Source organism: Ammospiza caudacuta, chromosome 2 (assembly GCF_027887145.1).
Source record: "Ammospiza caudacuta isolate bAmmCau1 chromosome 2, bAmmCau1.pri, whole genome shotgun sequence".
Taxonomy (NCBI): Eukaryota; Metazoa; Chordata; class Aves; order Passeriformes; family Passerellidae; genus Ammospiza; species Ammospiza caudacuta.
In genome coordinates this window covers 121,034,068-121,060,713 of record NC_080594.1, presented here as the reverse complement: position 1 = coordinate 121,060,713, position 26,646 = coordinate 121,034,068, and the positions used below count along the sequence as shown (strand labels likewise).

Sequence of the window (26,646 nt, the reverse complement as noted above, 5' to 3'; positions counted from 1 at the left end):
GCGCTGTACCAATCAGAGGCCGGAACAGCGTCAGGGTCCCGCCTCCCCGACTAATCACGGCCGTGCCAGGCTGAGGGGCCAGGGCTCGGGGCGCGGTGCGGGGCCTGTGCTGTGCATACGGAGTTAACTCATGGGGCAGTCGCAGGCGGCGTCTCCTCCCTCTCCCCGGCGGCGTCCCACAGATAGCGCCGGGTGCCTCCCTCCTCACCTCATTGAATGAGTGACATCCGCGCGAGCCAATCCCGCCTCGGCTTTCACGACGAATGGCGGCCACTGCGACCAATCACAAGCGCTCAGGGTGCTGCCCGATTCTGTGATTGGTTGCAGGGCGGGAGGGCGGTGCCTGAGGGCGAGGCGGAAGTGAGGGAGTGTCATGGCAACCGCGGGCGCGTCGCGGCGCTCGGGAGTCCCGCGGAGCCGCTGAGGGCCGGACGGGGCTGCGGCAGCCTCTCGGTGCGGGCCGGGTTCACTCAGAGCCTCTGAGGGCCGGACGGGGCTGCGGGAGCCTCTCGGTGCGGGCCGGGTTCACTCAGAGCCTCTGAGGGCCGGACGGGGCTGCGGCAGCCTTTCGGTGCGGGCCGGGTTCACTCGGAGCCTCTGAGGGCCGGACGGGGCTGCGGCAGCCTCTCGGTGCGGGCCGGGTTCACTCAGAGCCGCTGAGGGCCGGACGGGGCTGCCGGAGCCTCTCGGTGCGGGCCGGGTTCACTCGGAGCCGCTGAGGGTCCCCCGGGGCTGCCGGAGCCTCTCGGTGCGGGCCGGGTTCACTCAGAGCCCCTGAGGGCCGGACGGGGCTGCCGGAGCCTCTCGGTGCGGGCCGGGGTCGCTGCCCGGGGGTGGCGGGGCGGGCCCGACGTGCGGGGGTCTCGGGTGCTCCCTCAGGGGTCAGAGCTGCAGCAATGGTGCCATGGGTTCCTGCCTCTCTACTCTTTGATTTCAATTTTACTGTTTGGCTGGTCGGGTTTTGTTTTTTTTTTTTTTTCCTTTCTCTACTCCCTGCTTTCCCTTTTCCTTGTTAACTCAATTGTACTGTTTGGTTGTTTTTTTTCCCCTTCTAAAGGTTCCTGTTCGTTGAGGACCACACGGGAGAGGAGAGGCCAAGTGGGAGAGGAGCCAGAAAGCCAAGTGGTGATTTGTGGTGAAGTCTCGTGTAAGTTTTGCTGTATTCCTGCCCAGGAGTTCCCTGTGCAGTGCCCCGGTGTGAGTGGTGTGGCACAGAGCCCCTGCACTGTCCCCCAGTAAATCCTGGCTGCTGCAGGGCCTGCAGGGGCTCCAGCAGAGCTGCAGAGGGACTGGGGACAAGGCCTGCAGGGACAGCACACAGGGAATGGCTGCCAGTGCCAGAGGGCAGGGCTGGGTGGGATCCTGGCAATGAGGAATTGTTCCCTGGCAGGGTGGGCAGGCCCTGGCACAGGGTGCCCAGAGCAGCTGGGGCTGCCCCTGCACCCCTGGCAGTGCCCAAGGCCAGGCTGGGCACTGGGCACAGTGGGAGGTGTCCCTGCCATGGCAGGGGTGGCACTGGGTGGGCTCTGAGCTCCCTCCCAACACAACCCAGTCTGGGATTCTGTGATCCTCTGTCGTGAGGATTTTCTCTGTTATGGGCATCTAAACCTGTTGATCTGGTTTAGAGCTTCTGTATCACAAAGACTCAAATTGCCTGCAAACAATGCCTGTGATTCTTATAGAGTAATTTAATTTAATTTAATTTAGCAGGACTTTAGTGCCTTGTTTGCCAGAGCCCCTGCAGCTGTCACAGTTTGGTTGCTGTGTTTTTCAGGTCACTATGAAGGCTCTGTATGCTCAGCAGAATTCCCCTGGAGAGGAGATGACATTTGTGTTCCAGGAAAGGGTGAGCTCCCTTCAGAACTGCTCTGTCCCTCAGGCAGTGGGACAGGAGAGCTTGGCTCAGTGCCACAGGGGAACTGAGGCACAGAAATCTTGCACAGGCTTGGGAAGGACTGGTGGCATCCTTGCACACACAGGCAGGGAAGGAGGGGAGGTGCATTTTGTCATCAGGCAGCACTGCCAAGACCCCTGCTGGATTGTTCTGCAGTTTTGGTGTTCAGACTTTACAAACAAGCTTTGCAGGCACGAAAAACAAACCCTGGGGCCACATCTCCTGGCTGAATTTTCTAGTCCCTGAAAAAGTAGAAATGGAGATGAGGAATTTATCAGGTTTGGGGTGAGAACACCAGTTCTTACAGGGGTTGTTCCTTTGACATCATTTGGACTTCATTTGGGACTTGAATGTTGACCTCAGTGGGCTTGTCAGGATTTGTGCCTCAGATAAAGTGAAATAAAACCTCAACAGAAAAATAATGTCTGTGGGTGATGAGAGTTAGTAAGGTCTGGTGGTCAATTTGCAGTAGTAATAATAATAATAATAATAATAATAATAATAATAATAATAATAATAATAATAATAATAATAATAATAACTTAATAATAACTTAATAATAACTTAATAATAACTTAATAACTTAATATAGTAATGTTAAATAGTAATATAGTATAGTAATATATATTTTATATATATAATATTATATACTATATAATATATTATTTATATTATATTATATTATATTATGTTATATTACATCACATTGCATTATGTTATTATATTATGTATATAGTATAATATAACATAACATAACATAATATAATATAATATAACATAACATAACATAACATAACATAATATAATATAATATAATATAATATACCAGTCAGCAATAATAGTATAATGCTAATGCTAATAATAACGCTAATAATAATAATAGTATGCTCAAAGAATGGTGTTGTAAACCCCTTTTCATTGACAATTCCTGCCTGCTCTCCCCACAAAACAAGCCAAGAAGAGGAAAGTGCTTTCAGGAGCTGGAGAAGCTCCTGGGGGCACGTGCAGTGGGTAACAAGGAGCTGTCCATGTGTCCTAGGAGAACGTTCCTCCCAGCAGAGCCCACGAGGTGAAGGTGCAGGTCAGAGCCTGTGCTCTGAGCAGGGTGGACACACAGGTATTTGTTATTTGTTTGTGTGTTTTGCTGGGGGTGTCTGTGCTCCCATGGCCTTGGCTGGGGGCTGGCACGAGCTCAGGCTGTGCCTTTGCTGCTGGCAGTGGGCACAGAACTTTTTAGGGGTCTCCCCATCAGGGGCATCCTCGGGGAAGGTTTCCACAGGCACAGGACTGGGCTGGGCTTCTTGCACAGCTCTGATTGAAAAGCATCTGGAATTTGATTCCTAATTCATGGAGATCAGTTGTCAGCTGAGATCTCTTACAGTAAATCCCTTTTATCTTCATCTAAGCCACAGGCTGGCTTGGCTGGTAGTAACTCCCTGCTTTTATTTTTTAATGTTTCTAAATTTAAATACAGAATTCAGTGCCATGGTTTAATACTGGGGAAGGTTTGCACTTCCTTCCCCTGGATAACATTTTGGTAATGGCCCAAGCTTCCTGGGATGATCCAGCACTGTGAGATGTAATTCATTTATAAATGCAGAGCTTTAGCAGGAATGCTGCCAGCATTGTTTTCATTTAGCTCCTGGCAGAAATCAAACTGAAGAAGGAACTTGTGCCTGTTGGGAGAGAAGTTTCAGGAGTGGTGCTGGAAGGTGAGTGGGTGGCAGTGCCCAGGGAGGGAGGAGGGAGCAGGGATTCCCCTCAGAGCCCAGAACTCTCTCTGGAGAGCTTTTTGGAGCTCTTGGCTTCGTTGGCTGCTCCCAGTGCTGGTACCACTCCCCTGAGGTGGAGAGTCCAGCCTGGCTCTCAGACACCCCTGTGTGCTCCTGCAGGGAGCTCCTTGTGCCAGAGTCTGGGAATTCAACATTTGGGCTTGGCATCAAGAATCAATCAATAATTGTAATCAATAGAATTATGGTTTTTCACAAGACATGTGTATCTTTAGTTTTGTGAGCTAGTGATAACCAGTGCTTCCAAATGCACATCCCATTCCTGCTCTAAATATTTCTCTTTTTCCCTTCTTCCCTCCTTTTCACCTCTCCATGGTGAGTTGGAAGCAAGGTGACCTTTTTCCAGCCAGATGATGAAGTGGTGGGTAAGTTAATGCCTGTTTGCCTCAGCTGACACCAGCAGTCATCTTTTTGTAATCAATGACTGAGCTTAGAATAATTGGTCAGGCTAAATCCACCATGTATTTTCAGAATTCAACTGCTGTCACAGGAATAAACTTATAAATGGGAATTCTGTTCTAAGAACGTTCCCTTAGGATGTGAAATATGATGTTGTATTAACCACCAGATTGTGAGTGATGCCTTAGGAGAGAGGAGTTATTTCTTAGAGCATTCTGTGCCACATGTTTATGTTATGTGTGCTGGGTGAAGGGATTAGAGGATGGCTGAAGTTCTGAAAGCAGGACAGAGTGGAGGTGCTGGGGGAGATGTGTGTGTTTGGGCATTGTGGTCCTTGCTGCACTATTCCCTCATGGCACAGCAGCTGCTCTGGGCAGAGTCTGGCTATTCCCTGCAGGAACCCTGGGCACAGCTCCAGGTGGGCACAAGCACATTGTTAATGGAACTGGGAAGGACTGGGCACAGCTCCAGGTGGGCACAAGCACATTGTTAATGGAACTGGGAAGGACTGGGCACAGCTCCAGGTGGGCACAAGCACATTGTTAATGGAACTGGGAAGGACTGGGCACAGCTCCAGGTGGGCACAAGCACATTGTTAATGAACTGGGAAGGACTGGGCACAGCTCCAGGTGGGCACAAGCACATTGTTAATGGAACTGGGAAGGACTGGGCACAGCAGCCACATTTGCAAGGCAAAGCCCTTTGGTCTAATGGAGTGAGATTTGTGGGGGAGAGGGAAGAAAATAATTATTTCCCTGGGATAGAGGGGATGCTAATTCAGGAGATGGAGCCAGAACCTCCTGTTCAGGAGAGTTCTGTGGCCAGTGAAGGTAAAAAGCTCAGTTATAACCAGGATGGAGGGGCTTTTCCTGCCTACTCTGCTTTTGCTCTCTCTACCTTCCCTGGTTAGTTTTTCCTGCACTTCCTCTTTCTTATTCCTGCTTTTTGAAACTTCCACATTCCTGTGTGCCCATCTTCTGCTTTTTCCTGTGCCCTTGGTGCTGCCTTTGCAAAGCACAGGGTCAGGAACTGGGATGGGGGAGGAGCTGTGGGGTGGCTGCTCTGTGCTCAGATCCCTGCTCTGGGATCCATGGCCTGCACTGGAAGGGGAGCACTCAGAGTGTGGAATGAGCTCAGACATCACCAGACAAAAATGTCTGACACCTGCCAGTACCAGACAGCACTCTGTGGTGTCCCCATGCTTTCTCCCTCAATCCCAAAATGCTGTAGAAGCACCTCTGGAACTCCCTTGTGCCCAGGGACACCTTGGGCTGGGACCTGGCCAAGGTCTCTGACCTGTCCTAAGCCTGCCAAGAGGGCACTGAACCCAAACAGGAGCAGGGAATTCCTTGGGACAATGCTTTGGTTGGAATGATTGCTTGTGTGAAATTCAAGGTCTGTGTTCCTTCTTTTCCAGGAATTCTGCCCCTGGATTCTGAGGAGTCTGGTGTCTGTGAAGTTGTCCTGGTTCACGAGCATTATTTGGGTTTGTAGATTACACAGTTTGCTAATAATAATTTTTACTGGAGACTTTGTTTTAGCTTTTCTGAAGGGGAGCCCATAACCATGGAGCTCTGGGCATGCTCCTTCCATTCCAACATTCCAAAACTCCAGCTGCCCCACAAGTCACAGAAGTTTGAACACTCAGTGCTCTCAAGGGCTTTATCTTTGCTGTCACCATTTCACAGTTCATGATGGCCTAAACCACACGAGCTGACCCTGTTGTTTTCCTTTTCCTTTTATTTCCCTTCTAACTTCCTGTTCTCTTGCCTCATTGTTGTTATACTTTTTCCTAACCTGTCAAAAAATGTAATGAGGAGAAATTTGCTTTTTTCTTCCCTTTGACTCAGTCTGGGACTATCACCTGGGACCAGACTAACACATGGGGTGAAACAAGGAGGCTGGAAATGGAGACTGGAATTTTCAGGGAGGAGGGTCAGGGAAAGCCCAGGGTTGAAACATTGTTTTCAGTTATTGTGAGCTTCCAGTTTTCCCTTTCTGGGCATAGGTTACTTTAATGAGTAGGATACTAAATGTAGGAGTCCCTGCTCTTCTTCCAGCAGTTTGTTACCTTGAACAAGCTATTCTTTTACTCAAAGTTTGCTCTTCCCAAAGAAGCTGTGGCTGCCCCATCCCTGGCAGTGTCCAGGGCCAGGTTGGACAGGGATTGGAGCCTGGCACAGTGGAAGGTGTCCCTGCCATGGCAGAAGTGGCACTGGATGGGCTTTGAGGTCCTTCCAACCCAAACCACCCTGGCATTCTAAATGCCTAAGTTTGGGTTGTGTTTTCTGTGACTGCCATGAATTCCTGAGTAGTTATGAGGTGGCTCCCTTAATCTTGGTTATATCAAAGTTGAATCCCTAATTTAATTTTGTAATATATGGCACAATATCCTCTTCATGGCTTCTTAATACAAGAGGAAACAGGAGCCAGTGGTGGTGACCTGTTTGCAGGGGGAGCCTTCCTGACTCACTGACAGGCTTTGCTAGATAAGCCCAGGGGTTTTGCTGGGGTTTTTACCACCTCTTTGCTGTGTTTGTTGGTGTGTGTGGTGTTATATTTTAAATAGTTTGCTCTGTCTCACCGCTAGAAAATGTGGGGTTTATAGCAAGCCTGTGATCCTCCCCTGCAGTATCAGTTAACCTGTAATCCTGTTGGCCCAGGTCTGATTCTGTGCCCACCTTGAATTTCCCTTTTAAGCTGTGCCAGGGGAGTGAGTGAGAGGCTCTCTCAGCTCTTTGCTCTCTCTTGGCCCCTTCTCTGCCCAGGCTCTCCCTCAGGGACCCTGCTGCTCCCAGGGGTGGGACCCCCAATAAACCCTCAGCTAATGAGCACCCCCAGAACTGTGTGGGGTCTCCTTGCCTGCCTGCTGCTCCCAGTGAACATGTTGTCTTATATAGCAAGAGTTCTCTGATCATTATAGTGCAAGGATTCCATATCACCAGAGTTTCATGCCTCCTCAATGGTTCCCACAGGCAGCTCCTCTAAGCACTGACTGGCCCTGATCCTGGAACAGTCCTGATCTGACTCCAGAGCCCACCAATCCACTCTTTTATACCGCTGTTCTTACTGGCTACAGCTGTGGCCTGTTAACATCAGGCCTGCTCCTAATCTTCAGTAATTGGTTCAGCTGCAACTCTTTTAGGGGATAAGATTACATTCTATACCACCTTCATTTACCCATACTGTATCCCCCTACATGAACACACAGCTCAGGGGGCTCCCAGGGGATCCCAAAGGAGCTGATCAGGTGTGTTTGTGTTTGTCCCTCAGCTCACAAGCCCCAGAAGCTGTGCTGGGCAGAACACACAGCTCAGGGGGCTCTCAGGGATCCCAAAGGAGCTGATCAGGTGTGTTTGTGTTTGTCCCTCAGCTCACAAGCCCCAGAAGCTGTGCTGGGCAGAGGCTGCAGGGACGCTCCGGGACGGGCTCCGCGCGTACACGGCCCTGCACTACCTGGCCCCGGTGTCCCCTGGCACCAGTGTCCTCGTCCTGGATGGAGCAAGTGTGGGTACCTGGGCTCACACAGCCCTTGGTTCTGGGAGTGCTGGCAGTGCCCTTCCTTTCCTGGCTTTGCAGGAAGAGCTGTCCCGTGTGGGATCCTGATCCTGAGCAGGGACATTGTCCTGCCTGGGGTGGGGGGTGCGCACAGGGAGGGTGTGCTGGTGTCCTGCACTGGCACAGTGATGTCCTGAGTCCTCAGGGGTAACTGCAGGAAAATGCCTTATTTTTCAGTCCTCTCCCACCTCTGCTTTTTACCTTTTCTTGGATATAAATAATTTGATTTGCATCCCTGCAGTTCTTGGTGCCAATGAAGATGTGGGGTCCCCTCAGCCAAGGTTCTGTAATGTAAACATGGCTGGGGCCTTTTCCTTGGAGCTTTTTTCCCTTCAAGCTCTGAGTTCTAGCTGCTGTGGTAATTAAAGTAGAATCTGAGCTATTTTATTAATGACAAGAACAAGTTACTGGCCAAAAGTTCATTCAGAGCTTCCCAGTCACTGAAGAGCTGTTTTGGCCTCACTTAGGACAGAAGCAGATCTGTGAATATTCAGTTCTTGGTTCAGCTGTGGGGTTTTTGCAGGAGTAAGTTAATTTCTGGGTATTCTCCTCACTGGCCTTTACAATGTAATTGTTCCTAACATTAAATTGTTGGTGTAAATAAATGAATGAATTAACCAATGACCCTGCTTTTCCCCTCTCAGCCATTTGGTACCATTGCAATTCAGCTGGCCCAACACAGAGGGGCCAAAGTCATCTCCACTGCCCACAGCCTGGAGGACAAGCAGTACCTGGAGAGGCTCAGGCCTGCTGGGGGTGAGTTTTATCCTTCAGGGCTGAAGTCTGGCCTAAAGAATGTCTCAAAATATTTTTACTGTCAGGTCTAGAGACTAAGTGCTGTAAAAATTAAGCACAAATTGATAAATAGTCTAATTGAACAGTTTTCAGGTTTGTTCTGTGCTCCACAGGTGTTTAATTTCTGGTTTAAGTGTGCTTAATGGCATTTTAATTGTCCATTTCAGCGGTAATGAGTGGCAGTAGTGCCCAGCAGTGCTGAGTGCTGGCTTTTGGCCCAAGTGCTCAGGGAATCTGTCCATGCGATGGAGTGGTTGCTGTGCAGGGAAGGATTGCTGACTCACCACACCCAGCCTGTGCCAGAGCTCACACACCTGGCACCCAGCGCTCAGCCCCTCACGCTGCTGCTGCCAGGGCTTCTCAGGTGTCAGTGCTGCCACAGCTGGGGCTGCACGTGCACAGGCTCTGCGTTCTCTGCTTTCCAAAGGAGTTGGCCTCACACACAACACTTGCATTCTTCCCTGACTTCTTTCATACTTCAAGTTTGGGTTTTTTCCCTCTGAAAACAACATGAGAAGATACTCTGTGTAAGAATCTTTTCTGACCAAAATTTTGGTGGTGTTTTGTGGAGGGAAGTGGAATATTCCTTTATTCTGACAGTTTGAAAATAAAGGATGGCTTGTCAGTCTGGCTGGATGGCAGCAAAAGGTTAAAACTGGTGCCTGCTCCTTCCTCCTGCAAGTACCAAGTGCTGCAGTGTGATTGCCGGGTTTGTTTTGCAGAGTATGGTTTTTGTTGGCCTTCACTGGGGTTACAGAGCTGGAGATGCCTTTGGGGGAGCCTTGTCAGCCCCATCTGTGTGGTTACAGCTGCAGCCACCCCAGGGCTGCCTCTGCAGCACCTGCCAGACTCATCTCTCTGCAGCTTGAGAGCAACACTTGTTTTTTAAAGGCAATTTGACCCAAAAAACCCTATTTTTTCCTGATTTCAGCAGCCTTTTTGTCTGTCTCTATGTTTATATATATTACTGCACTAGCTGTTGTGACACACATCAGAACTGGAAGATTTTTGGGAATGCTGTTGCTGTGCAGAGCCTTGTGGCACCAGCTGTTACAGGGCCAAAGAGGAAATACAGAAGACCTAAAATTTCCTTTTGTAACATTTTATGGGTACATTTTGGTAATTATATGAAAAATTCATGAGCTAGGAGGGGATTTGGCAATTTCATTCTCACAGTCCTGAGTTACTTTTTACAGCATTTTTAAGTTTTTTGAATGTTAATGTCAAATAGAGCATAAGTAACCCAAGCTCTAATTGGCTTCTTTTGTTTGTGGGTGGTGAATTTTCAGTTTTGTGCTTGTTCAGTGGCTTTTTTGTTAGTTTTGGGCAGTTTTCAGTGAACAGCAATTTGTATTATCATTGTTGAGCATACCAAGCTGCTTCCTGGAATGGCTGAGGGGGAAAAATGATAACTGCAACTTTATTTCAAATAAAGAAATAGCACCTGGGTGCAGTGTTGAAGCGAGACACAGCTTGAGTGCAAAAGCAAAAAGCTTTTAAAGTGTTCAGACTTTCTGATTTGTTTGTTAATTAATGTGATTCCGGTGCCTGAAACAGAAGTTCTGGTAATGCTTCAGGATTTGTATTTAGACCAACAGGATGGGACTTTTCTTTGTCTTTAGTAACCCCTGGAGTAAAAGTTACAATAGAATGAAGGAGGGGATTTTAACAAGTTTTGACATTTTAATGCCTGTGTTTGAGGCTGGAGACAGAATATTCCATAAGCAATGGGATGAGTTTCTGTCAAAGAACCCAAGGAAAGTATCTGCACATGCACAGATATTTCCTCTGCTCCCAAGGGCACCTCCTGCTGTTCCTTGTTTGCTTTGTGAGGTTTTCTTCTGTGCCACCAGCACTGAGCTCTGTTTAGAACCCCCCAGAGCAAACTTTGGGAAAGGCTGTGGGATCCTGGGGTTTCTGTGCCCCCAGCAGTGGAGGAGGAGAGGAACTGAAGTTTTGCCAGTCAGAAAAATCTTACTTTGGAAGCTGTGCAAGTCCCAGCAGAAGAAACTGAACTCATTTGTCAGTATTTTGTGAGAAATACATAAGTGACAAAGGATTATGGAAAGTTATATTACAGTTTGTTGCTTGGCCTTTTCCACAATGGTGAGAAATTTTTCCAGCATTTTTTTAGTAAGGAAGCTGACCAGGATTTTGATAAGTACTGTTTGAACTATTGTGCTGAGTTAAGGAACAAAACTGGCCATTTTTGCTATACAGAAATCAGAAAATAGTCACAATGGTGGAACTCTGGCCCTTCTTTTTGATTGCCAGGCTTTGGGTCTTTGAAACCAGAATTATTTTCAAAAAGTGAAATTATTTGCAAAGTAATACCATGTCAAATTGTCCTGGTATGGAAAACCTTTTAAATTGTTGACTGAAGAAAACTAAGAAGAAAAGGATATTATGGGGGTTTAGTTACATAGGGGGAATATGGCTACCATTAATAATTAATTATTATCCCATCTTTAGTAAATTTTGACAGTGAAATCATTTGACTTCAGTGAAAAAAAAGAAGGAATTACTTGGGATTTGAATGCATCCTATGATTAGATTGAGGGTTTGAAGGGACAAAAAGACCCAAACCCAAGGCATTTATTGCTAATTTGTTAATATCCTTAATGACCAGCTCTTTGCATTTTTTCTTCCCTCCCTCCCTGCTGGGATCCCACGCCAGGAGTGCGGCAGCCTTTGGTGGGTGAGTGCAGAGCTGAGCTCAGGCTCCACATTTGGCTGATGTTCTTTCAGTTCTCATTTTGCTGTGGGATTTTTTGCCTGTTTAGTTTATAAATGTTTGTTCTACCTCATAATGATGAAACAAACCCTGTGGCTGCTCCTTCTCTGTGTTATTGTTATAATATTAAAAATGGCTTTTACCTGAAAGAGGGCAGGGCTGGGTGGGATCTTGGCCATGAGGAATTGTTCCCTGGCAGGGTGGGCAGGCCCTGGCACAGGGTGCCCAGAGCAGCTGGGGCTGCCCCTGCATCCCTGGCAGTGCCCAAGGCCAGGCTGGACACTGGGGACAGTGGGAGGTGTCCCTGCCATGGCAGGGGTGGGATGGGATCTTTAAGGTCCCTCCCAACCCAAACCATTCCAGGATTCTCTCATTCCTGATTCTGTGTTTCCTCTTTATAACCAACCATAAACAGGGCATCATAGATACATGACAGGAAAATGTGTTGGTGGCTTTCAGGTTAGCAATATTTGAAGAGCAGATGTAAATCCTTCATCTAAACATTTAATTAAAGACCCAGAGAGCCAGGACTTGGACAAGAATAGCAAAAAATGAACTTAGAGAAGGATTTGCCACATTTTATCCTTTTGGGCCAACAAACTCATGAATTAACTCTGCATTCATACTTTTGGTGTTGATTTTGCACTGTGTTGAAAACGAAAAAAAGAGAAAGATGTGCCAGGTGTTTTGGGTGTAGCTGCAAACCCGTTTGTGGTACCTGCAGAGAGCAGAAACTGTGTGCTGCTCGGGATCTGAGCTCTCAGCTGTGAGCACCTGAACTCCTTTTCCATGGCTCTGAGGTGGTTTTTGCTGCTGTCCTGCTCTGGCAGCCCGGGTGATCGATGTGTCCCACGGGAAGATTGACGTGGCCGAGAGCTGCCTGGAGGAGACGGGCGGGCTGGGCGTGGACATCGTGCTGGATAACGGAGGTACGGGGGCGCTCCTGCCTTGTTGTGATTTCAGGCTTTATCATTCCCTGATAATTCCCTGCCAGGTGTGTCAGTCACCTCTCCTTTCCCCTCCCAGCACTGTCTGTCAGTCCTGGCATTCCGGAAGGGCGTTGAGTGATTGGCAGATTCAAAGGGTGGGAGCACTGGGCCATCCAGGTGTCCTTTGTCCCTTTGTCCCTCCCCTCCTGTCCCTGCCTGGTGGCTCCCTGCCCCTTCCCTGCCCCTCTCCCCGGGGTTAAAGGAGCAGCAACCACGGGCCCAGGGAGTTCTGTTGGAGCTGGTGCTGCATTCAGAGGCCTGTGGGCCAGAATAAAGCTCTGCATCCCAACCCTCCATCAGAACCGGCTCCTTTCCTTCACCATGGCCTTGAAGCTTCTTCACCAGAGGGAAACCTGAGGAGCAGCCCCTGCTATGAGGGGAAGCTCCATCCCAGCACCACCAGAGCTCCTGCAGGCCTGGACTTGTCCCCACGGGCCCAACTGCAGCACCCAGCCAGCCCAAAGTGTCTGTGGGGTGAAACACCACACATCCCACAGCCCAAAGTGTCTGTGGGGTGAAACACCACACATCCCACAGCCCAAAGTGTCTGTGGGGTGAAACACCACACACACACCAGCCCAAAGTGTCTGTGGGGTGAAACACCACACACCCAGCCAGGCAAAAGTGTCTGTGGGGTGAAACACCACACATCCAGCCAGCCCAAAGTGTCTGTGGGGTGAAACCCCACACACCCAGCCAGCCCAAAGTGTCTGTGGGGTGAAACACCACACACCCAGCCAGCCCAAAGTGTCTGTGGGGTGAAACACCACACACCCAGCCAGCCCAAAGTGTCTGTGGGGTGAAACACCACACATCCAGCCAGCCCAAAGTGTCTGTGGGGTGAAACACCACACATCCACAGCCAAAAGTGTCTGTGGGGTGAAACACCACACACCCAGCCAGCCCAAAGTGTCTGTGGGGTGAAACACCACACACCCAGCCAGGCAAAAGTGTCTGTGGGGTGAAACACCACACATCCCACAGCCAAAAGTGTCTGTGGGGTGAAACACCACACACCCAGCCAGGCAAAAGTGTCTGTGGGGTGAAACACCACAGTGCCACTGTTTGGTGCAGCACCAAGGGCCAGACAAGCTCAGGCACATCCTGTCCAGCAACACTGGTAATATTCCATTACCGGGCAATGGCATCCCCTCAGTCCCAGCGCTCCTCTGGCACCCACTGCTGCCTGCCAGCACCTCCCAGGCAGCTGCTAAATGGGGCTGAAATAGTCCTCTCTTTGAAACTGGAAATTAAAAATGGCTCTAGAGAGTTTGCTGCCTTGTTTGAATACAGAAATTAACCCTAATTAACAGCACTACCAACCTCTATTGGAAACCAACTCTCATAGGTGAAAACTCTGAAGTTACTCTTCAGAGTTATGTAAATAAAATATTATTAAACTAGACATTATATATATTTATTACTATTATTGTATATTTTATATATAAGATACTGCTGATATATATTTATATATAATAGTATATAAGTTTAGTATAATACTAAATATATAATAGTATCTAGATGTATAATTTGTAAATTTAAATTATATAATAATTTACATTACATATACTATAATAGATATAGTATAATATACTATATTTTATAGTTACAGTTGTTTTATACATTATGCATTAAGTTATATATACTATAGATTATAAATATTATATCTTATATATAGTATATTATGTATAGTATACAATATTATATGTAGTATATACTATTATGTTATATACTATATAATACAGTATAATATATGTAATATACTATATTATAGTATATATATTATATAGTGTATATATTATAGTATACTCCAATATAGTATAATATAGGTAATATACTGTATTACAGTCTATATTGTTACTATACAGTATTATGAATATGAATATAAACAAAATATTCTTCTGAATAGTAACTTCAGAGCTATTATATTATTCTGAGTAAAGTATATAAAATACTCAGGGTATAAATGAGATAATAAATTCAGAGTTTTCAACCATTTTTAGCTGAAACAACAAAAACCTCAGAGTTCCACTGAAAGGTGTGGCAATAAATACAAATTGAATTTTGCACATTTTCTGCTGAGCTCAGAGGAATTTGTTCTCCCCCCCAGTGAGGCTGTACAGTGCTGAAGATGAACCAGCTTCCAGGTGCCAGCTGCTGCCTCACAAGCACGACATCATCACCCTGCTTGGGGTTGGGGGACGCTGGATAACCACTGAAAGGAACCTGCAGGTAAAGGTATCTGTGCAGGGAGGAGTTTGTCCCACAGAAAACAGACAGACACATAAAACTGTTGTTTCAACCTGCCAGTATTACACTGACACTCTCTTTTAAAAGTGGGCAAGGGGTGGTTTTTGTTTGGTTTAACCATCTCTATAAAATAACCATTTAACCTTTATATTTTTATGGGAAAATGTAACTAAATAACATTTTTCTTCAATTTGCTTCAGCTGGATCCTCCAGACAGCCATTCCTTGTTCCTTAAGGGAGCCACGGTGTCCTTCCTGAACGAGGAGGTGTGGAACTTGTCCAACGTGCAGCAGGGGAAGTATCTCGATATCCTTTGGTGGTGCTGTGGAACTCTCACTCTCAAAGGAGTGAAAACACAGCTGGGAAATCCCACTGAGAAGTTCTCCTGTGCTCAGTGCTGCAACCCAGCTGAAAGGTGGAGATAACATATGAGAGACACTCAGGTTTTAAGGTATTTTCTGCATTCCTTTTGAATTCATTGTGGAATCCCACACTGGTTTGGGTTGGAAGGGACCTTGAAATTCATGCAGTGCCACCTTCCACTGCCCCAGGCTGCTCCAAGCCCCAGTGTCCAACCTGGCCTTGGAAATGTCTCTACAAGCTTCATTAAAAGCAGTGCTGCAAAACACCCATTGGGAAAAAAACCGCAGTGTTTTGGTTCATTATTGAACCAATTAATTGAAGATTTGACTCTATAGGATTTCATTTTATGCAAGAGACATTTTGGATTTTTTTTAGCTGTTGTGCTTTTGGGCATTAGATGTATCACCTGTAAACTTAATGCACTCGTGTTCACTGCAAAAGTAGAATTATTTTGAGCCTCCTTTATTTTCAATGTACAGAAATATTATGTAGAGAAAATGTACTGATTTGTTTTGTACATGAAATTTATGGAGGCACAATGTTGGTTGGGAACAGGAAAAGGAATATCTCCTACATTTGGGCTGGTGCAGCTGGACTGAGCTCCCTGGGCAGGACATTTTCAGCCCTGGAAGGTTTGGGTACTTTTGGCTTTAGGAACTTGTGTATCTTGTGAAATTCTGGAGCATCTGGCATTACTGTCATCTGAAGAAATCACAAATTGATCACTTTTTAAAAGAACTTGAGCTCCAAGTATCAGCCTGATTGCCCTTAAAATGAAGGATGAAACTTGTTTGGGTTTCATACAAAGACTGAATACAGCCCCATGTATTGGCCTGTCTTGGCTGGTGTCATTAACTCACAGACCCCTCACAAGGCAATGTGCTCCAAGAATTTCCAGCCTCTGCTGTGTTCTCACCTCCATTTTGGCTTTTTATCAGGTGCCTGTATGAACTGTCACAACAGCTACCCGGTCCCAAAATCCGTTCTCTTCATTCTGCACAAAAAGTGCCATTGATTAATGATTGATTGATGATGTACTAGTGCAGGCTGCACTTGTATTTCATATTGAAATACTGAAGATTTTCATATTGAAATAATTGAAATATTCCATATTTCATTTCTGCATCCTCTTTCAGAAAAGGAGGTTTCTGATATAGAAACAAGTGCAAAAAATCTGATCTAAAGCCTGGAATTGAGGTTCATTTTGCCTTGATCTTGCTGAGTTTGTATCAGTACAGGGCTGTGACCAGCACATGTGATTGTAAAGAGATTTCCCTCCAGCTTTATTGTTCCTTAACAGTCCTCTTGGATACCCATCCTGGAAGATATCATGGACAAATTATCAAGTGGCATTTTCAGGTGAGAGATGTGGTGTTGGCATCTTATTGCAGGGGTTCCATACTGTTATCTCCTTATCACAAAAGTTTCACACCTTCTGGGTGTTTCTCATGGGCATCTCCTCAGAGCACTGACTCTTTCTCCTTCACAAAGCACCCAACTAACTCCAGTTCCCTTCCCAACACCAACCCACTCTTTTATAGCACTCTGCTTCTCACTGGGTACAGCTGTGGCCTGTTAAAGTCAGGTCTGTTCCTGATCTTTGATAATTGGCCTGGCTGCAGCTCCTTAGGGGTAAGATTTCTTTCTACACTATCTTGATTTTCTTATATTCTATCCCCCTACAATGTGGAGATTTTTGTAGGTTTTTAAATTCAGCCTTAGAAGCAGAAAACTCTGGCCAGCAGTAGCACTCCTGAGCAGAGCTTCAGGAAGTTATGGGAAGATTCCCATAATAAGCTGGGAATGGGAGATCCCTTCCCTTAAAGCAGGATAACAACTGCTGCTGAGCAGAACCCTCCCCACCACCCCTTTTTTCCCCTGCAAGAAGGATCTCTTTTCATTTATTTGGGGCTCATGTTTGCTCTGGGGCTTTGCCCTTCTTCTGTGCACTGGAGCAAAGCCTTAAGCCTGTTACTTTGTTTGAGGAGGGAGGCTGACACAGTGAAAGTAAAGTCTGTCCTGTGATATTTCTGTGGCCTGAGTGTGCTCACCAGCACTTTCTACTGTTTCATTTCAGGCCTCAGCTGGATGAACCCATCCCATTGTATGAAGCCAAAGTTTCCATGGAAATAGTTCAGAAGAATCAAGCAAGAAAGAGACAAGTCATCCAGTTCTGACACACAACTTCTGATTTCTCAGCTGGGAAAGATAAAGAAATGTATTTGTGGAATAAATCAGTGTACACTTGCAGGCAGTGAAGAGAATTTAAACATTTTTTGTACCTCAGCTCAAATGGTCTCTGAAGCTTCCATGACTTCAGGGTTTTTTAATTCCCTTGAGCAGAATGTTCCCATCAGCAGCTTCTAAAGAAGCTTAACATGAAAATCTTGTCTGCCCTGCCATATTTTAAAATGTCAGAAACATCTACAGGAAAACTCAGTCACTGTTGGTTTTCAACCCTAAGAGATTAAAGAGGGAAAAAAAGATGTTTTTATTAGTCTTTTGTCTCCAACCCCTACCAGTAGTTACCTTTATAGTTACCTTTTGCTTTTGGCTGCTCTGAAACTGAATGCTACACTTAAAGATCTTAATCCACATTTAAAATTGTTGTTCAGTTGAAGGACAGGCAAAACTATTGAGGTTAGGAGGGTGCCAGATGGGAAGGACGTGGTACTGACAGCAGGAGTTTCCCCCAGCTCTTGCCCTTCCTCTCAGCACTAAGGCAGCAAACCAGAGTCCCCAAGCTGGTGGAATTGTGTGAGTCAGGTGTTTGAGGCACTTTGTGTAGCTTGTGCACGTTCATTTTCCCTCTTTTAATCTCAGCACAGCCCAGATCTGTCTCTCCAGCATTATCCATGATTATGGCCTGTCTGAAAGTCAGCAGTGGGGAAGGAACTGCATTTTGCTTTCCTCAATGCATTTGCCTCCCTACATGCTCTGATTCGAGAGCAAAAATACTTTTTCTCTTTCAGCTGTGTTGCTCATTTTCGCTGTGGATCACTCAAACCATGGACATGGCCACTTCAAAGCTGTGTCAGTGCGAAAATTTGAGAGGAAACAACCAGAAGCACACTTGATGTGTCTCCTCTCCCTCAGCACACTTGGAGGAGGTTCTGGATCAGTGATGCAGGGCAAGCCTAGGAAATCAGGAGGAACTCTGATTTTACCCCTTGTGGGAAAGCAGAGGGGCTTTTGTGCCCGGCTGAAGCGTGGCAGTCCTGCGGGAGCTGCACACCCATTCTGCAGCCTTGGAGCCAGCTGTTGGTGTTTCCCTGCTGTTGCTCAGTTTTGCTTCAATGTTTCCAAAAGAAAGCAGATGAAGTAAGATATTAAGTTTAAAAAACCAAGCTCAAGCAGCGACAAAACTGCAGACGAAAGATCTTTTAAAAGTATCGTTTTTCTTTTATTAAATCTTTTGCCGGTAAAATTGTTGCTCCTGACTACCTCTTTATGCCTTTTGAACCACATGGATGTCTAATACTTCTCTAGTATTTGTTATGCCTTTTGAACTCCCTGTACAACAGACGAGTGCCATCGAGAGTAGTTTTCTCTCCCAAATAGCCTCAAAAACTCATTTCTTTCTCCCAAAGAGGCTGAACCCCGCGTGGTTCGTGTCCCATCGCACACCCCCGGCCCCGGTATGAGCACAGGGGATTTGGCTCGGGGGCAGCCGTGTGGCGATGCTGCCGGAGCCGATCCCAGCCCCTGGAGCCGCTGTCCGAGTGCATTTGGCAGGGCAAGGACACAATTTCAGTGCCGTCTGTCTTTGTGTTCCGTGTTTGTGTGGACCGTGCGGGCGGAGCGGGGCTGGCGGGAGCCGCGCTCCCCTCAGAGCCCCTGAGGGCGGCAGCAATGGCGGCGCCGCTCCCTCAGCACCGCCCCGGGGCGGAGCGGGCGCTCTTTGGCGCCAAGACCGGAGCGCGGCTCCTCCGGGTCCCGCTCGGCCATGGCCGCCCCTGCCGAGCCCGGGCACTCGCCCGGCTTCAAGAAGCCGCCGGCGCTGCTGCGGCTGAAGCGCAAACGCCCTGTGCGGAGGAGCGACTCCGACGGAGCCGCGGAAGCCGCCGCCGCCCCGGCCCCGCGGGGCTCTGGGGCCGCCCGCCGCCGCAACCCCTTCTCCAGCCTGGACAACGCTCCGCGGCGGGCGGCGGCCGCCCCTCAGCCTCCGGCAGCGACCCCCGCGGGCGGGGATCCATCGGCAGTGCCCTTCTGGCAGGTGGGACCGAGCCCTGGCAGCGGGGTCCTCTGCTCTCAGCCGTCGGGCATCGCCCTCAGCCCTCAGCCACGGCCCCCAGCCCCTCAGCCCCTTCCCGATGCAGCCCCGGGCTCGCCCCCGGCTCCACCAAGGCCCCGCTGGGCTCGGGCTGTTGCTCAGCTCTGGATGCGGATCTTGTGCTCGCCCCCAGCCGGGTTTGTTTGCGGCCCGGTGTGCTGAGGGTCACTCGGGAAATGTCACTGCAAGGGCAGTGTTTAAAATGACCAGCCCGGTGCTCCTTTGTGCTGTGCCTTATGCTGCTCTTTCATTCAGTTTTTAGAGCCGGCCTGTGAGGAGAAGCCCCCCGGGAGAGCGGAGCCTGCTGAAAGTTCCGACATCCTCGCCCTAAGCCAGGTATGAAACTGCACACGCTGCTGAAAACATTCCAGCTGTTCTCAGGGCACACAGAAAGCTGAAACTGTTTCACTTGGTATTTGGTGACTCATATTTGCATAAAAAATGCACTGAAATGTCAGTATTCAAGGAAATTTCTTACATTGATGTTTCCTGTTCTGGTGACAGTCTTTTAAACCCAGCCTTCTGCCTGACCTCACTGCTGTTGTAGTTCCATGGACAGGTTGTTTTCTTTCAGTTTTCCCGACTATAATTTTACTGTTTCCTAGTTTTGTATGTAGTTGAGATGAGGATGTTTTTCACCAGATAGACCTCCTGCAGTCTGGTTTTCAGCTACAGAAATGGAGCGCTTCATCAGGCACATGGGAAAGCAAGAATTCCTGAAAACCAGCCCTTGAAATTCAAACAGAGTTTCAATAGACATTCTCTAATGTTGTTCTAGGTGCAGAAACTGAAGTTCAAACTAAATTAGAAGGATAGAAAAAAAGAGAACAAATTGTCTTGGAGGTGCCTAGGGCTTTGTTCGGCTTGTGACCTTACAGTCACCAGGAGAGGATGAAATGAAATAACCATTTTGGCATGGAAATTCTTGCCTTCATAAACACCAGGCTCAGGGCTTTTTTGTTTTAATAATTTATCTTTTTATTTGTTCCTAGTTTATACTGTTGGAAAGAGTAATGAGTGCAAGCCCTCTCATGTGGTTTTATAGGCAATAGAATGGAGTATTTCTGTTCGAATCTGGTGCTGAGCAAAAGAATCAAAATGATAATGCATAAAATAATATATAAATAAGAATAGAACAATAATAGTATATAATAAAATATAAATATTAAATAATAATAGAATAAATAATATAATAATATATTAAATAATAACTGTCAGCTCAATGTGGTTTTATAGGAAATGGAATGGAGTGTTTTTGTTCGAATCTGGTGCTGAGCAAAAGAACCAAAATAATAATGTATAAAAGAATATATACATAAGAATATAATAATAATATACTATAATATCATATAAATATTAAATAATAATAATAGAATAAATAATATATTAAATAAGAACTGTCTGCCTGTGAACAGGTTTAATTTTGTGCGAGTTAACTGATGCTGTTTCTGCTTGCTCAGGACCTTCATTCCCCTCTCGCCGTACCCAAAGCTCCCTCCTCGCCACGCCAGGAATTCCCCGCAGACTGGAGCATTAAAACCCGGGTTCTCTTCGTGTCCTCGCAGCCCTTCACGTGGGCAGAGCACCTGAAGGGCCAGGAGGAGGCGCAGGGGGTGGCTCAGCACTGCCGGGCTGCGGAAACCTCGCTGCCTCGGAGCGTGCAGGTGAGGGCCGGGCGGGTGCCTGGGGCTGCAGCTCTGCTCTCCGCAGCTCTGCCGTGCCCCTCACCCGCTCTGGGCCCCGCAGGAGCCGCGGCTGTGCTCGGAGCTGCGCTGTGCCTTCCAGCAGAGCCTGCTCTACTGGCTGCACCCCTCGCTGCCCTGGCTGCCGCTCTTCCCCCGCCTCGGGGCGGACAGGGGCATGGCTGGGAAGGCCTGTCCCTGGGCACAGGATGAGGCCCTGCAGCAGGTGCTCATGAGTGACTGGTGAGTGCGGCCTGATGGGCTGGGTGGGTGTGAGGAGAGGAGATTTTAATTAATCACAGGGTTATGGCACGGTTTGGGTTGGAAGGGAGCTTAAGGATCATCGCATCTCAACCCCTGCCATGGCAGGGACACCTTCTACTGTGCCAGGCTGCTCCGAGCCCCAGTGTCCAACCTGGCCTTGGGCACTGCCAGGGATCCAGGGATGGAATTCCATCCCAGCCCCTGCCCACCCTCCTAGATAACAATTCCTCATTGCCAATCTTCCATCCATCCCTGCCCTCTGGCACTGGGAGCCATTCCCGTGTCCTGTCCCTCCATGCCCTGTCCCCATTCCCTCTCAGGGCAGGGACCCTGCCAGCCGTGCCAGCGCTGTGTGTTCCCTGGCAGGTCGGTGAGCTTCACCTCTCTGTACCAGCTGCTGCGGGCGCGCCTCTGCCCCTATTTCTACGTGTGCTCGGCGCAGTTCTCGGTGCTGTTCCGCGCCGCGGGGCTGGCGGGCAGCGCCGAGCCCACGGCCGCCATCGCGCCCACCACGCGCGGCCTGCGCCACGCCATGCGCGCCGAGGGTAAGGGCACCCACTGGGCATGGGCACGGGGATGGGCACGGGGATGGGCATGGGGATGGGCATGGGGATGGGCAGGACTGGCACACAGCCGCCATTGCGCCCACCACGCGCGGCCTGCGCCACGCCATGCGCGCCGAGGGTAAGGGCACCCACTGGGCATGGGCACGGGGATGGGCATGGGGATGGGGATGGGCAGGGCTGGCACACGGCCGCCATTGCGCCCACCACGCGCCGCCTGCGCCACACCATGCGCGCCGAGGGTAAGGGTACAGGGATGGGCATGGGAATGGGCATGGGCACAAGGCTGGCACACAGCCGCCATCACGCCCACCACGCGTGGCCTGCGCCACGCCATGTGCGCTGAGGGTAAGGGCACCCACTGGGCATGGGGATGGGGATGGGGATGGACAGGGATGGCACACGGCCGCCATTGCGCCCACCATGTGCCGCCTGCGCCACACCATGCGCGCCGAGGGTAAGGGTACAGGGATGGGCATGGGGATGGGCATGGGCACAGGGCTGGCACACAGCCGCCATCGCGCCCACCACGCGCGGCCTGCGCCACGCCATGCGCGCTGAGGGTAAGGGAACTGGGGATGGGGATAGGGCAGGGATGGCACACAGCCCCTCACTGCTGCCTCCCCTCACCACAGGCATAGAGTTCTCCTTGCCTCTGCTGGAGGAAAGTGGAGCCAGGAAACAGAAAAACTCTGAGGAGAGTCTGGAGACAGAGACAGCTGAGGGCATCAGAGTGGGCAGCAGTGTGGAGGATGTGGGGTGAGTAACAATGTTGTGTGTGATTGCATAAAGGGATGGGGCCAGCATCCATTCATGCTCACATAAACACCATCTCAGAGGCCATGAGATTTTAAAGGAGCAAGCATTCATCCATAGATCATTGCTCACATAAACACCATCTCAGAGGCCGTGAGATTTTAGAGGAGGAAACAATCAGCCATAGATTCATTGATCACATAAACATCTCAGAGGCTCTGAGATTTCAGAGGAGTAAGCATTTGGCCATAGCTCAAAGGAGTAACAAGTTTCTTTGTTAGAAGGCAATATAGAACTTTTTGCATTTCTTATTTCGCATTTCTAACCTATCACCTTTAGTTACTTCTGCTGCACTGTGGATACTTTTATTCAATGGGTGTCTAACTCACCTACACACGTATGCTTCTGTTATAACTTCTGAACTCTTAGTTACTCTATACAAGGCACCCTTACCGTATAAACCCTTCACCATTTGATCAATACGGTTTCTCACTTACTTAAAGCATATTCTTACTTACAACTATAGAAAATAAGTTTATGATTTTTATACTTAATGTCTGTTATTCTACTTAATATTCTTTAGTTTTGCATCAATCCAAGCTCCTTCCAAGGCTGCAGATCAAACCCTCCTGAATCTGTGGAAGTTTCTATATTTCCATTTCCCACAGTTGTACAGTGCTGGAATTCAGGGGCATCCCCAGGCTCCTGCACAGTCCTCAGAGGCACTGCCCTCCTAACACTGATCCTGTGTCCCAGGGAACCAGCTCCCAGTGATGATGATGATGATGGAAGCTTCTCTTGGCTTGAGGAGATGGGAGTCCAAGACAAGGTGAAGAAACCAGACACTATTTCTATCCAACTGTATCCTTCCTCTGATCTTCCGGATGTGTGACACGGGCAAACCCTGCAGCTTTTCAGTGCTGTGGTACATTTAAGCTCTGCAGAAGTTTTTGTTTTCCGAATATGAATCCTCGCATTCCTGCATGTGATGAGATACTGCATTTTCTTTTTAGTTACTTTGCAAGTATTTCTAGGATTTGAAGCCAGGATTTAAGATGCTGTTTAATACCTGAAGGGCAGATGTGGGTGGGTGCACAGCTGGGTGGGGTTTGTGTTTGGGGATTTTTGTCAGATGGGGTGAGGGAGGGCTCACTGCTCCACCTTTCTGGCCCATGGATGCTCCCCAGCGCTCCGTGGCTTTCCCTTGACTGGGCTCCAGGCGCAGGGAGAAGCACGAGGTGCAGGTGGATCACAGGCCCGAGTCGCTGGTGCTGGTGAGGGGCAGCCACACCTTCAGGCTGCTCAATTTCCTCATCAGCTGCCGCAGCCTGGTGGCCGTGGCGGGGCCGCAGGCGGGGCTGCCCCCGACGCTGCTGTCCCCGGTGGCCTTCCGGGGCGGGACCCTGCACACGCTCAAGGTGAGGAGGGGCACGGCGGGCTCGGGAGCGGCCAGGGAGCGATTCCTTACCCGGGGGATCAGCCCCTGCCTTGGGGAGGTTCCCTCGGGGACCACAGCGGGGGTTTTGTGGCTGAAGCCTGGGTCAGCATCTTGTGTGCAGGCACGGCCTGTTCTTAAAATCCCTGCAACACATCCCTGCACTGAACTGACCTCCCTGCACTGAACTGACCTCCCTGCACTGAACTGACATCCCTGCATTGAACAGACATCCCTGCACTGAACTGACATCCCTGCACTGAACTGACATCCCTGCACTGAACTGACCCCCCTGCACTGAACTGACCTCCCTGCATTGAACTGACATCCCTGCACTGAACTGACCCCCCTGCACTGAACTGACCCCCCTGCACTGAACTGACCCCCCTGCATTGAACTGACCCCCCTGCACTGAACTGACATCCCTGCATTGAACTGACCCCCCTGCACTGAACAGACATCCCTGCACTGAACTGACATCCCTGCATTGAACTGACATCCCTGCACTGAACTGACCCCCCTGCACTGAACTGACATCCCTGCACTGAACTGACCCCCCTGCACTGAACTGACATCCCTGCACTGAACTGACATCCCTGCATTGAACTGACCCCCCTGCACTGAACTGACATCCCTGCACTGAACTGACATCCCTGCACTGAACTGACCCCCCTGCACTGAACTGACCCCCCTGCATTGAACTGACCCCCCTGCACTGAACTGACCCCCCTGCACTGAACTGACCCCCCTGCACTGAACTGACATCCCTGCACTGAACTGACATCCCTGCACTGAACTGACCCCCCTGCATTGAACTGACATCCCTGCACTGAACTGACCCCCCTGCACTGAACTGACCCCCCTGCACTGAACTGACCTCCCTTCCTCCCTGAGGAAGCATCCCCTTCCTCACCTCCTGAGAGACAAGAGGCCGTGCAGGGCTGCCCATAGGAAAAGTGTTGTTAAGATTCTCCCCAGATCTTATGGGCTCTCAGACTATCCCAGCCCCTTGCACGAGGAGCCCCTGAGCCAGAGCTCCCTTCTGTTCCTGCAGGGAATGGTTTGGACTGGGAGGGACCAACCCCTGCCCTGGCCAGGGACACCTTCCACTATCATAGGTTGTTCCAAGGCTCATCCAGCCTGACCTTGGACACTTCCAGGGATCCAGGGGCAGGCCCAGCTGTGCCAGGGCTTCCCCACCCTACAGCCAAGAATTCTTTCCCTATACCTAACCCAAATTTCTTCCCAGTAAGAACAGGATCAGTTACTTGTTCCACCAGAGAAGTTCATCCTGGTCTTGTGCCCTTCCCTTCCCGGTCCCTACAGCATTCCTGCAGTCCAGGGGCACATTTTAGGAGTTGTTACAGGGACGGTAAAGCCTTATGCGTTGCACAGGGAGTGGGCAACACTGAGAAGTGTTTCCATTTTCAGTGGGGCCGTGGCCTGTGGTGCCAGAGGGGTGACAGTTCCTGGCTGTGCCGTGCTGTGTGCGGCGCTCACCGCGCTGTCCTTTCTGCCCCCAGGCCCGCACTGTCAGCGGCCGTGCCCGGGTGCCCGGGGGCTTTGAGGACGTGTTCAGCCTGGAGGTGCTGGGGCCCGTCCTGCCGCACGCCCTGCACGCCCTGACGCTGGTGCTGGGCCCTGCTCAGCGCGGCTCCTTCCGAGCCCTGCTCAGCCCCCACGAGCCCAGCGCCGCCTTCAACGCCCGCCCGGGCCCGCCCCAGGTGAGGGGAGCGAGCACCGGGACAGCCCGGGAGAGCCCGGGACGGGGAGGGCACATCGGGACAGGCCGGGACAGCCGGGACGGGGAATGCACACCGGGACAGTCGGGACGGGGAGGGCACACCGGGACAGGCCGGGACGGGGAGGGCACACCGGGACAGTCGGGACGGGGAGGGCACACCGGGACAGGCCGGGACAGCCGGGACGGGGAGTGCACACCGGGACAGGCCGGGACGGGGAGGGCACACCGGGACAGGCCGGGACAGTCGGGACGGGGAGTGCACACCGGGACAGGCCGGGACGGGGAGGGCACACCGGGACAGGCCGGGACGGGGAGGGCACACCGGGACAGGCCGCGGTGATTTCCCGCACAAAGCCTCACTCGGTGCGTGTGCCCCCGCAGGAGGACGAGCAGCAGGAGCTGCCGGCCTGCGGGCTGCACCCCAGGACTCTGGCTCAACTGAGGCAGTGTCCCACGCTGGGGAAATCCTCCCTCCGCCTGCTGGAGATGAAGGATTACAGCTACACCTGGAAGGCCTAGGAACGCCGCTGGGCCCTGGAGCAGGACTCTCCCTCCCTGGGCTGCAGGTGCCGGGCTTGGGGCAGGGTGGGAGGGACACCCCACACGGCTGCTGCACAGGAACACCTCCGAGGGCTTTGGAGGAAAGGAGGGGAAAGGCCTTGGACATCTCCTTTTTTATTGTACAAAGTGTTTTTAAAATAAAACGTGGTTTTATTGGTCTGGTTTGGCCCTGGCACGCTGGTCTTCCCCTTCTGTTCCAAGCATGGAATTTCTGCTCCTGCTTGGAGCAGGAACTCATAACCAGGTCAGAACTAGAACCCCCTAGGGCAGGGGATAGGAACCAGATGAGCTTTAAGGTTCCTTCCAGCCCAAACCTTCTGGGATCCCATGGATGGGTGGAATGTTTGGCAAAACCCTTCCCAGACTGTTCACAGCCCCCTGCCACCCTCAGCAGCTGCACCTCGGTGTGTGGCACCTCTTGGGCTGGGGCCATCTTGGAACTCCACGGGGAGGAATGGAGGTCAGAGGGCCCCAGGGCTGCTCAGCAGAGCTCCCACACCCATCCAGGGGAGGAATCAAACGGCTGCAGCACCTGGGCACGAGGAAAGGGAGCTCAGGCCTTGGCACCTCCAGGGAGCTTTGCAGTGCCCATCCCT

The 26,646-nt window shown here is 50.0% G+C and overlaps 2 protein-coding genes across 4 annotated transcripts; both read left to right on the top strand.

Annotated features, from left to right (window-relative positions):
• Positions 1–354: 354 nt before the first annotated feature.
• CRYZL1 (crystallin zeta like 1) lies at positions 355–18,073 on the top strand. 3 transcript variants are annotated; one of them, XM_058825527.1, is made up of 15 exons: positions 355–453; positions 1,058–1,147; positions 1,775–1,846; positions 2,934–3,011; positions 3,534–3,606; positions 4,005–4,049; positions 5,501–5,569; positions 7,457–7,590; positions 8,286–8,397; positions 11,114–11,134; positions 12,001–12,099; positions 14,270–14,391; positions 14,610–14,715; positions 16,086–16,131; positions 16,850–18,073. In XM_058825527.1, exons 3-15 carry the CDS (start codon positions 1,781–1,783, stop codon positions 16,947–16,949), a joined length of 1,071 nt encoding a protein of 356 aa, XP_058681510.1. In that variant the 5' UTR covers positions 355–453; positions 1,058–1,147; positions 1,775–1,780; the 3' UTR covers positions 16,950–18,073. The 3 variants fall into 3 exon arrangements, with proteins under 3 accessions (XP_058681510.1, XP_058681513.1, XP_058681511.1); XM_058825530.1 differs by having other exon boundaries at positions 449–512; XM_058825528.1 differs by lacking the exon at positions 355–453 and adding an exon at positions 585–630.
• Positions 17,628–26,014, top strand: DONSON (DNA replication fork stabilization factor DONSON). The gene is given in 14 exon segments (XM_058825632.1): positions 17,628–17,648; positions 18,317–18,410; positions 18,443–18,520; positions 18,523–18,696; positions 18,699–18,988; positions 19,301–19,381; positions 20,506–20,709; positions 20,792–20,970; positions 21,358–21,536; positions 22,190–22,313; positions 23,067–23,171; positions 23,530–23,728; positions 25,269–25,469; positions 25,871–26,014. Coding segments are annotated over 14 exon segments (2,067 nt in total). The 3' UTR covers positions 26,009–26,014.
• The last annotated feature ends 632 nt before the right edge of the window (positions 26,015–26,646 follow it).

Bases quoted from the DNA above. Each gene is read 5' to 3' on its own strand.
- CRYZL1 (XM_058825527.1), top strand. From the start codon at position 1,781: ATGAAGGCTCTGTATGCTCAGCAGAATTCCCCTGGAGAGGAGATGACA. The intron at 3,607-4,004 runs GTGAGTGGGTGG...CTCCATGGTGAG, and splicing joins TTCAGGAGTGGTGCTGGAAG to TTGGAAGCAAGGTGACCTTT. The intron at 8,398-11,113 runs GTGAGTTTTATC...ATCCCACGCCAG, and splicing joins GAGGCTCAGGCCTGCTGGGG to GAGTGCGGCAGCCTTTGGTG.